Source organism: Lampetra fluviatilis, chromosome 47 (genome assembly GCF_964198595.1).
Source record: "Lampetra fluviatilis chromosome 47, kcLamFluv1.1, whole genome shotgun sequence".
Taxonomy (NCBI): domain Eukaryota; kingdom Metazoa; phylum Chordata; class Hyperoartia; order Petromyzontiformes; family Petromyzontidae; genus Lampetra; species Lampetra fluviatilis.
In genome coordinates, this window is record NC_136321.1 from 8038029 (window position 1) to 8050050 (window position 12022).

A 12022-nucleotide genomic window follows, 5' to 3' on the forward strand; every position below is an offset into this window, starting at 1 on the left:
TGACCCCAGGATTTGTGTAAAGGAGAGGGTCCCACAAGGAGCCTGGGAATGGCGGAATAAGGGGGCCCCAAGTAGCATGCTGCCCCAGGCCGCCTCCAGGAACCTCTGGGTAGCCCTGGCGACACCTACATAATATACTTTGGGTGTTGTCATGATGGAAATACACGTAGCGCAGCTTTCTCTCTTATCTCCACATTGAAATAAATATCCATAAAGAGTACGTAAATTTGGAGGGTAATCTATGTACAGAGAAACCACACTGATTTGTCATATCGCGAGTAACGTCTTCTCAACGGGCGAGTGAATATCGGGAAAGCAATGGCTACATGTTGCACGGAGAAGAATGGTCAAGAGACTCGGTCGGTGTGCCGAGATTGGTGGGAGACAAGGAGAGCTTTTGATTTAAAAATAGTTTCCTGTCTTCATTCTCTCTCTTACTTTTGTTGGGTCTCAATCAATAGATCACCCTTGTGAGCCGGCATCACTGTTTCAGTGGGGAAAACGATAATACCCTGTGATCCTGTGAACAATATCAGCAAGACTTTGCACCAAGCAATAATTTGTCAATTTGTCATTGCCAACACTTAGCAATTTTTTGCAATTCAGGCTCCATCAATAAGTGGCTGATATGGGTGAATACGTTGGGTAAAAGGTGAATAAATGGAATTATTATTACTGAGCTTACCGGGTTCATAGCACAGCGTGCAAAGCACTGCTCCACCACTTCCCTAAAGTGGCGAGTGATATTTGAGATGTTATCTTCCTTACCTGGTATGCAGGAGGTCATGGGTTCGATCCCGACCCTGATGACGCCTGCTGTATGTTTGGAGTTTTCATGTTCTGCCCGTGGTTGTATGGATTTTTCTCCAGGTCCTCCGGTTTTTCCCTCCACATGTAGAAACGCGCATTTGGAGTATTTGGCTGCTATAAATGTCCACGGGATAAGCCACTTCGTTGAGCTATCATTTGTCACCAGGACGCTGCTGAAAAATAACTACACAGCTCAATGGGACCTTACCCTGTAGAATTAAAAATAGTTTAGTTTAGTTCTGAACATCCCCACCCCCCACCCCTTCACCAATCCGCAATGGCGTGGTGATGCACGATCAACCTGCACGGCCGACAAGGCGTGGGGAGGTCTCTTTCATCGAGCAGTGAATTGCCGAAGGTGTGTGAATTATGACTATCATTCAAACAATGTTGTTCTTACAGCGGGCTGTGCTGGGGGGCTCCGGCAGAAGGGCTGTGTCACTGACGCTGCTGAAGGTGCACGGAGCAACGCCGCCCCCTGGCGTCAAAACCACCGCCGCGATGCGTCGATTCGAACGCCAACAACACACGGCGCCGTACCGTGTAATTTGGTGCGCGTGACAATAGATTTTACGCTCAGTTCACTAAACGTTTACGTCAGTATTTTCCTCCAGGGTAAATGTTTTGTTGAGGTCAGACAGCACGGTACTCACGGTCGGTCGGAATGAATGAGACAGAACGAGACCGGCAGTGTCAATAAAATAAAAAAAACATACAAGACAGAAGGTGGCACAAGTGATAGGGTCGGTAAACACCAGAGAGCCGGGTAGATGGGTACTGTAATATTATGCAACGATTTTATCAATCCACTTCTGGATGAAGAGTATGGGGGATTGTTATACCATATTGCACCACGCTCACAAATGCAATCTGAAGGAAGAAACTAAGGACTGGGTCAGATATGACTCGTCACTGTTGTTAGCAGTGGCTGGGAATCTAACTCAAGCGACTGAGTTCACAGTACAATGCGAGAACCACTGCGCCACCGCTCCACCGAGCCAGGTAAGCATCACCTTGCTAACAACGAAGCATCGCTCATGAATTGTCTCCCACCTGGTTAAGGATGGCTGGATCAAAGCTATTCAACCAGACGCATCAACACAGGGATAGCCCCATGCGTTTGCGCCATGGTGGTGAGTTGTTATCACCCTCGCCTGGTATACAGGAGGTTGTTGGTTCAATCCCGACACCTGCATATTTGGAGTTTGCATGTCCTCCCAGGGGTCGTGTGGATTTTTCTCCAAGGTCCTATGGTTTATTCCTCCACATTTAGAAACAACATCATGCGTTTAGATAATTTGGATGCTTTAAATATGCCTGTGATAAGCCACTTCGTTGAGCATTCATTTGTGGCCAGGTCGCTTCTGAAAAAGAGCTAATAACTCAGTGTGCTTCACCCGATTAAATATAAATAGCTTGCGTTTTTTTACTTCCGTTAGCGTCGCCACGTGTCTGGACGCACCTGCTCGCACAGAAGGGCCTTGCGCAGGGCAGCACCTCCACCACCTCCACCTGCCTCTCCCTCCACCTCCGCCACCTCCCCCTCCTCCCCCTCCTCCTCGCCGCTCTCTCCGTCGCTCACGCTCTCGTGCACCGCCAGACGGAAGCAATCGGTGAAAGCCCTCACGATGGCGGCTCGCTCCGAGGGGCTGCTCTGCACTGTGTCGCTGCCCAGGCTGCAACACAAGCGTGCGTTCCGCAATCACAACGCTCATCATCAGCTGCATCATTGTGTAGGTCCAAGTGCAGTGCCTTTTGTCAATCCACTGCTAGACAAGGGTCTCCCCACATCGTGCTGGCACTTAAAAGTCTCGGCCTTATACTGGTAGGAACCTCCTGGTTACACCAGCCCACAGGGGATTATTGTGTCCGTCGTGCAGGGAGGGGCTGGGTGGGGAGGGAGGGGCTGGGTGGGGAGGAGAGGGTGGGAAGGGGCTGGGTGGGGAGGGTGGGGAGGGGCTGGGTGGGGTGGGTGGGGAGGGGCTGGGTGGAGAGGGTGGGGAGGGGCTGGGTGGGGTGGGAGGGGTGGGGCTGGGTGGGGAGGGACTGGTCACCCCGTGGTGCCCTTATAAAACTCAACGTTTAACCTACTTACAAATATGCCCGCCCTCACAGTCGGGCATATTTGCGGAATACACCACGACCCTGGCCATTGACCGAGCAACCCTACGTTCCTACCAGCTCCCTCCGCAGGAATGTGTTCTACGAGAACTGTTTGTTTTCTTTTGTGTGCCTTCCTTTAACACCACTTTATAGCCCTGTGCTATAATATCCTTCGAGTTTCTGGATTGCACGCTGTTGCACTTTAATTGAATGCCTAACCGAACATGCGTGCACTTCATTGGTTTATTGGCCTTGCACGCATTGTGTTAATGCCTTTAAACGATGAGATGAAAATTGTATTCACATTACCCAGGCTTCCTAAAAATAAACCTTTGGTTGAAATTAACTCTTGTCTGCTTATAAAGTATATATGTGTGTAGGTGTCATATTTTCGTGAGGAAATTGGTCATTGCAGGTAGTGCAACGTTATATCTGGGCATCGTGACATCATAACTTATGAAGATATGATCACTAACCTTGAGATCTTGACTCCAGGTCTCTCACCCCTCTCTTGTTTATCTCAGTTTTATCTCACTAATCTATGTCTGTTCCACAGCTCCCAAGTCTTCTTCAGCTCTCTTCAACCTCAATAATCCTGACCTCCTTGTCTCGGTGAGCCATATCTCTCAGCGGGTCACGGCTTGGGCAGATCAGTCCAATTGCGTTTGTGGGCCACATTTTACCAGCTCAATAACCCTGAATTATCTAATCGAATCACAACCCCAAAATAACAACGAATCACAAAGAATCACAGCAGAGAAAAAAACAATCATGACGTGCACGCTGTCAGCACCGTACCCTCTCTCCTCCCATTTACCCCTTCCCCACATCCCTCCCTCCTTCCCTCCATTCCTCACTTCCGCTCTACTTTACCTCCCTCACTCCCTCCCTTACTACCTCTCGCTTTCCCTACCTCCCTCCCCTTACCTCCCTCCCCCTATACCTCCCTCCCCTCATGCCTCCTTCCCCCTCCCTTACATCCCTGTCTCCCTTACCTCCCTCCATGACTCACTCCTTTGCTACCTACCTTCCTACCCTCCATGCCTCCTTCCTTCCATTCCTCCCTCCATCGCTCCATCCTTCCCTCTCTTTCTCCACGCCTCCCTCCAAGCCTCCTTTCTTTCATCCATCTCTCCCTGCCCGCCTCTTCCCCCCACCCCCACAGGCCTCACCCCTGGCGCAGGCTGCAGAAGAGCACCGGGTAGAAGAGGGCGCGGGGCCCCGTGACGGCGGGCGGCATGAGGCCCAGCAGGGGCAGCAGGTGCGGGTGCACGACGGCGGCGAGGCCTCTTCCGCCCTCCCGCAGCACGGCCCAGAGGCGCGGCAGCACGCCCTTGCGCACGCTCACGTGCGTCCAGCAGTCCTGTGCCGCACGAGAGAGAGAAGGGGGGGGGGCGTCAGAACGAATCGTCCTCAAGGTGTTTGACGAGGTTTCAAACGCAAACGTCGTAACCCCCGTTGCTATACATTCAGGTCGTGGGAATGTTCTCTGCGACTTACGGGCTGAGCTCAATCGATAATAGTCGCCGCGTTAAACGCTTGTACGCGTGGTGGTTTAATCTGTGTGGCCGTGGCGGGTGGTGGAGGGTCTTAATGGTATAATTTGGTCAAACCGTCACCTGGCCTAACCCATAAATCAACCATGAACCATAGTCACATAATCTTCCAAAGCCATACAATGAGATGACATCACATGATGCCTGAGCTGTGATGTCATGAAGCCCACAGAAGCAGAACTTCTCTGTTGATTTCAGGTAATAAAAGCACCAAATCAAATACGTACAGCAGGCAGTAAATATTTAGTCCTGCAGACGCGGACACAGGTCAATTAATGTATATGACAGCATTCCCTCGTCGTGTTATTCAAATCACTATCCGCAATTTTGGCTATCCGTGAATCGCATCTGGAGCTCTACATGACTGCATCGAGAGAGAGAAAGTGATGAGAGAAAGTGTGATGCAGGAAAGAGATGAGAGAGATTTACTTTGTTTATAACAACACTTTTTTTTATTTGTCTTATTGTAATTTTCATGTATTAAATAGCTTATTTATGTCTTTATTTAAAGTTTTCATAGGCCAATATCATCATCCGCGAAATTCCCTATTCACAAGCATCTCCGGAGCGTACCCCTCGCGAATAACGACAGAATAAGTTTACGAGAGTTATCTTGAGCCCATTTCACAGACGGACGGAAACACAAGGCAGGCGGACGAGGGCTCGTGCGTTAAGAAGCGGGGAGAGTGGGTAGCGGAACCTCGATGGTGGATGCGGCGAGCAGGGCGGCCTCCCAGAGCGGCGCACACGCCACGGGGTCCGTCTCGTCCAGCGCAAGCAGCACGGTGGGGCACAGCCGCCTCGCCTCCCCGCGCGCCAGCTCGGGTTCCGCGCGGCACAGCGCCGACAGGGCCTCGTACAGCGCCGCTCGCACCTGCGGAGTTGCCCGCGCGGGGAAGGAGGAAGAGGAGCAGAGGACGAGCAGCGTCAGTCCCGATTGGCAATCACCCGCTATCTATTATATTCTGATGTATCTATTTTTATTTTTAAGTTTAGTCCACTGAGTTATACAGCTCTTTTAATAATCGACCTGGCCACAAATGAAAGCTCAAAAACATTGAGCTGTCATTTGTGGAAATGTAAAGCAGCCAAATACTCTAAAAGCATGTTTCTAAATGTGTAGGGAAAAACTGGACTTCCGGTGGAATTACCATGCGACCATGGGGAAAGGCACATGTCAACTCCAAATATGCAGCAGGCATCAGGGCCAAGATCGAACCCACGACCTCCTGTATACCAGGCGAGGCAGTTAACATCTCGCCACCGTGGCGCCCAATCGTGCGGCGACCATCACTGATGGCATTGCGTGCTGTGATGAGCCCAACTCACTGCCCTGTGATGTGGACAGGAGATGGCAGTCAAGCAAATAGGTTGATGACCTGCCCGTATGGATTTGAGTTGTATCCTGTTACGTACAAAGATGACCGCAAGGTAATATCGTCGCTTGTGAAACCAAGAATAAATTGACAAACAATCCCGAAGCAGAGACTCTCCTTAAAGACTTAAGTCATGGGACTCTATGATACCATCCTGGACAAAGACCGAGCTCACGATCAATTGAGCGGTGGTGCAGTGGGGTTCAGACCCTGCACCATGAACCCAGCAACTGGAGCTCGATTGCTGACAATGGCTAACATCATCGGCGTATCATCTTCCAGACTTACTAAGTCGTAGAGGCTGCCGAATTCGAAACGGCTTTTGCCATCCCGACATCCTACGTGCCCACGTCACGGGCTTACCTGTGGGGCGCTGTGCTTGCTGTACTTCCACAGCTTGGGCTGGGCGAGCAGGGCGGCCAGGCGATCCGAGAGTGTGGCACGCTCGCCGGGGGGCAGCAGCGACAGCAGCCGCTTGAGAGCGAGCAGCGAGGAGGTGACCACGCGGATGTGACGCGCCTCCTTCTCGTCCGTGCTCACCCTGAGCAGCACGCATGCACACAAGAGAATGCCCCCTGGATTAGCCTTGAACAGACTGTTGGGAAACGTGCTTTTAGTGAGCACCTGTCAAGGTTCAGAAGGCACACCAGAGGGTGGGTGGCCAACACCACTCCTAGCCAACTTTGTCTCCCCGGTGCTGATGTTCACACAAGGTGTTGGCCTAGGGGAGGGCCAGGACTAGTTCATACACTCGCCACTATTATTGGTCGCAAGCAGGAATTAAATTCATGTCGACGGGTTTGTGGTCGGTGCAGTGCGCTAACCACAACACTACTGCTGCCCATACACGGCACAAGTGTCACGACACGCAAAGCCTCGCCTCCTAATTGCTCTGAACAATACAACTACCGTGAACACTACGGCGGAGGTTTTCACGTTTGTGCTGTATGGCTCTCTGATGTGCCTCCAAAATTGCATCGGTTATTTGTTGTTTTGTATATTACCTATGTTCAACTTTTGTTCCATTTTCCTTGTCAGTGCTGAGATTTCTCGTGCCAAAGCGGGTAATATGCAACGATTGGAAAGTTCTTCTTCAGACACAAAAGGTAAGTTTATTTCACAAAGCAATGTGCGATTGTGAGGGAAGGCAGCGGCTTGGAGTGTCCTTTATCCAGCAGATCATGGTTGATGAGGATACTATGACTTATGACTCTAATCGACACCTGGCCAAGGCTCACATTAGTCGTGTGCTATATCTGAACTGGTATTGGACCCCCTCTTCCAAATGTACACTGACGAGCATGGTGAAGTATGGTCAAATAAATAAATTTTTAAAAAATACGTACATTTAATTCACAAATATATAAACGCACGATATGCCTACATATGTACATATATACATAAAGAAAACAAGAGCATTCTGTCTGTTAAAAGTAGTATTCATGAAGAGTATAATCACATTCATGAATATGCAAAAGGTGAACACTCACTGTGGGTCGCTTAACGTGTCCGGAGTTAGCTTGAAAAGATTGTCTTGGAGGTGCTGCAAGTAAAAAAAACAAAAATAACAGTCAAACAACGCTAACAATTACACAATCGAATAAACCATAGTTACAAGAGTGGTCGTAATGCCATTGTTTCTTATTGTTGAATTCTGCATATCCGTGAAAATTTTGCCTATTCGAAGTTAGTTTACAGGTGGCTACCACTGTCCTTATTTTTTAAAAAATGTACCACCGTTTAAACCCAGTATCTTTTGCTCTGCGACGAAACAGGTCTTGTAGGCTTCATGCAAAAAAGACACATCCCAATCCCAAGGCTTAAATGGAAGGTCAACGATTCTGACGGGCCCATTATGGAGTTACACCCAGCAGCAAGACTACAACTCAGGATCTCAGCAATTGATTGACACAGCCATTATGAGTCCCCATGAGAGAGTGGGACTGCAATCCAGGGCTTGAACCTCACATATCAGCAGTGCTGGCTCAATCACTTTGACACAGCCGTTATGAGCCTCAGCACTATGGGGCAAATGAGAGAAGGCTATGATGAGAGAAGGCTATGATGAGAGAGACACGACGACACCAGGGCTTGAAACCAAGATCTCAGCCAAGCTGGCTCAGTGGCTTCGCAGTATCTAAATTGAATGTCATTTAATTACTTTGTAATTTGTGAATGGTATTTAAATTACACACCTCAAAAACATTTCCAATTTGTATGTAATATATGCAAAACGTGGTTGCATACTCTTTGGTTCTTTCAGTAAAGTCACGTAGGTGAAAAAATAAAAATAAATAACGAAAAAAACCCGACGTGGTTGATTGCTAATTTGTATCCACTTTACATTTAATGTAATTTGGATGAATTTCCCCCCCATCTCTGTCCGGCAGACGAACATAGCCACCGCGAGCCCTCAGCCATCTCCGCCGAACAATAAAACTATAAACGTCCCGGAGCGAGCGACCACCGGGACGCGGCCACATCACCACCACCACCACCACCTCCGCCCCACCACGTACGCTCAGGATCTCGTCCTTGCAGAAGGCGAGAGCCTCAGGCTGCTTGGCAGGCGGGAAGGCGGCGCTAAACGCGGCGCGCGCGGCGGAGGCGGCGGGAGCATGGCCGTCGCACTGCGCCACCAGCCAGGTCCCCATCACGGCCTTGAGGTGCGGAGCGAGGGCACGGCGCACGCGCGACGCCAGCTGCTGCATCGCCACCTGGGCCGCCTCGCGCACGCGCCGGTCCAGGTCCTGCGAGTGCCAGACAAAAAAATTGGCAATTTATCCACGCCCGTCAGTGACCGAGAGAGTGGTCAAATCGGTCCCGGCAAGTGCCATAAACTCAAGGTCATCGATTCGACCATCGCTGAATGGGCGGCTGGTCTATTGGCCTCAGCCCAATGCCGGAGACAAAAAAAAAGAGGTAATTTGGTCGTCCGTCAGTGAAGTAAGACAACTGTGCCAACAACATTCATTAATTCACGCATCACCCACAAACAGTGACATCGAGGTGTTGACCATAGGATGTGGGACAGCAAGTGTACGGTGCTTTTTCTGCAAAATTTTGCTGTCTTTTCTTAGATTTTCTGTTTGCACATAGTCACTTTAAGATGTTTTCTTGTTCATGTTTGTTGCGGTTGCACCCAATTCAAGAGGCGAATGGCTCACAGGGCTATACCTAATAAATGAAACTTGAAATTTGATGTAGGTTGCCAATCAGTCTGTGTAGCGTGTGAGTGTTATCCCCTTGTGTGAGATTTTTTTACAGACATTCTGGTTTCATGCCATCCTGAAAAACGGCCAAAAAAGATCTGACAAAAACATCCCAAGCAGAACTATTCTAAAAAGTGGTCTTGAGATTCACTTGAGGCATTCTTTGGTACGTTAAAAAATACTATTTTTATAGTTGTATGCAGAGTAAAACAAATTTATAGCCTTTTTTAAAATTCCACTGCTTCCCAAGCCATTAGGTTGTGGGGGTTATTCATCATAATTCACCAAGCTGGTCAGTACGGGTTTGTAAAGGCAGATCGTAGATTAGATATTGGAACACAGTATCATGTATTTTGCTGCATTGCTCTTAGCTAACAACGTAGCCCTGCAGCAACCCACAATTCAACACCAAAAGCACTACAGTTTCACAGCATGAAAAACACCCACTAATACAAAGAGCAAATTTGGTTTACTAAACAACGGGACAGTTTTACCGTGGAGATTTTGTTGTAGAGGCGAGGCCAGTAAGGCAGGATGGCTTTAACGACATCAACATCTTTCTCCTTGCACATTGCTCCAAACTCCTGCATGGCCTGAACAAACAAACAAAAACAAACACTCCTTCACTTACGGCACTCAAGTCAAGTGCTTTGAGCATACATTGAGACAGCATGCAGTACCACCGGCGCCAGCCTATAGAGTAACTCCTGCAAAATCCCCCCAGCACGTGCCCTTCCTATCCACAACTTTCAAGCATTACCATCTATCTGATGCAATCTAGAAGCTTGTGCATGACACCTACTCATCACTCTTTCTTCTCGTGCCATGTTTCTCAGACTCCACAAAGAGTACATTGTAGCCCCACAGTCAGAGCCATGCAGATAATGCAATCAGTATCATACAGACCAAACAATGAATATCATCACAGTTTCAAGGTCATTTTATTTTCTGAGAACTCAGAGACCAGGATAGTCTCTTGTGTAAGAGTGACCAATGGGGCATTAATCTGCCAGTAGAGGGTGAAGATTGCTATGTAGAATCCCAATTGAGTAATTTACGACTAATTTTAGAATGGCAATTTGGACACCCAACGCTGGCACACAATGGCCTATTCTTGTGAATCACGTCACAATATCTTTAACATCCACCATGAAGCAGACAGAGTGTGGTATTATTACGGTTATTACAAACGCAGTAATAACCAGGGTGGCCGCTGGATTCGAACCGCGAACCTCTGCAACAAGCGGTGAATGCGCTTCCGCTTGGCGACGTCGCCACCCCAATTTGTGACCCGAAAAGCATGAGTGTGACCTACAAGCAGTAATGCACAATAATAATTGTGCAAATGCTATAAGCTGCATTGTTTACATCATGAAAAAGAAGTACTATATAGGCCTGCAATAAGTAGTGAAGAATAGATATATCATCAGTTCTGTTAAGAGCCTTGTCAGTATCGCGTACACAATGCAAGCATCATCCTTGCAGGATGTATAGATGAGGCAGCCTACGACTTAAATTAGTAGGGTTGGCAAATATGAAGCATACTGCATGTTCCCAACAGGCAGTACCATACAGCCCCTACAATCATCAGACCCTACAATCATTACTATATGGCCCTACAAATAATAATGTGAATTTTCACTGGAAATATTGCGTAGACTAGACAATAATTGCATCGCAGACCCTACGGCATTATTACAAAGCCCTACACATAGTGTAGTCTAAACCCTAAAACCAGAACCGTGTAAACTCCACAAGCGGACAGAGAGTAAGACCAACACGGGCAGTCCCTGTGTGGCTCGCATACTTTAAGCTTGGTGGTCGTATCCCGCTTGGAGAGCTTGCGCAGCACGAGGCGGAAGTCTGGGTCAACGACATTCTCCACGTCCTCGGCTCCTTGCACCGCGGGCACGAACCCCAGCTCCGAGGTCAGAGCGCCGATGCGGAGGTCAGAGGTCGCAGCGCCGAACACGATATCGCTGGTGGCGCCCCCGAATCCGAGGAATCCCGGCACGGAGCCGACATCCCGGGCGAGCAACTCGGCCGCGCGGGCACTGCTCGACGGCTGTAAAGAGGAAGGGCGCACGTGGCGTTGAGCAAACCGGTCAATACTGTGCAGTCAGCTGTCGTGATCTCAGTGCGACAGCTCAGAGCGGTTGGAGCACCTGAGGTGGCACTGCTGAGGTTCTGGGTACAAATCTAGGATCTCTCATTCATCCCCTGAGCCTAAAGATAAAATCTGCATAAAAATCAAGAAATCGATTCTAACATGCTTAAATTAATAAGTGAATTGTGAGTTTAAGGATCTGTCGTTAAGTAATCATTACATGCTTATCACCGCGTTAACCTGCATTGCGTAACATGATTCTGCAGTTGGGGAAAAACAACGCTAGCGAAGTCATTTAAATTGCACTTTAAAGACCCTACGGTATGGGCAGACATAGTAAAAATGTACCAGTTTTAACTGTGAGATTCCTTTGTGGCCCACAGGAAAGGAAACCAGCTCAGACAATCACACGTATGTATGTTTATACAATAACGTGCATAGCGTATGTTACGTAATAACAATACACACGTAAGTCACAATAAAACAGTGACGAACTATGGATTACAATGTTATCATACATTTACAGATCGCTTTCTGTTCGATGTGAAGATGAATGCTTCACAAGAAACCGCGGGCTAGGTGTTTAAATCACGTGAACGTGTTCAGTTGATCAGAGCAAGATTGAAGTCTGCAGGCGCATTTTTGAAGTGCAGTATTACCACCGGGATCCCTTTAAAAGAATAGTACACAAGAGTTCGCAAACGGCAAACAAGAACAGTTGTCAATAATCATGGGACCTCCTTTGCCAGTACCAAGATATGAGGATAGGGTTTCCCCTTTTTTTCTGGCAACAAAACAGGCGTTAAGATGTTAAAACACCGAACTGAAACCTTTTACGAGGAATCATGTCTGCATTAA

At 48.4% G+C, this 12022-nt stretch overlaps 1 protein-coding gene across 1 annotated transcript in view; it reads right to left on the reverse strand.

The window, feature by feature from the left end:
• The window catches only part of LTN1 (listerin E3 ubiquitin protein ligase 1), a 183175-nt gene that overhangs the window by 170128 nt on the left and 1025 nt on the right, over window positions 1-12022 (reverse strand). The window contains exons 2-9 of the mRNA XM_078877327.1: window positions 10865-11122; window positions 9552-9650; window positions 8365-8595; window positions 7336-7388; window positions 6209-6386; window positions 5170-5343; window positions 4086-4276; window positions 2273-2486 (exon numbers count right to left, since the gene is read on the reverse strand). Of these exons, the coding sequence (XP_078733453.1) occupies window positions 2273-2486; window positions 4086-4276; window positions 5170-5343; window positions 6209-6386; window positions 7336-7388; window positions 8365-8595; window positions 9552-9650; window positions 10865-11122 (1398 nt within the window). The remainder of the gene's footprint in view (window positions 1-2272; window positions 2487-4085; window positions 4277-5169; window positions 5344-6208; window positions 6387-7335; window positions 7389-8364; window positions 8596-9551; window positions 9651-10864; window positions 11123-12022) is intronic.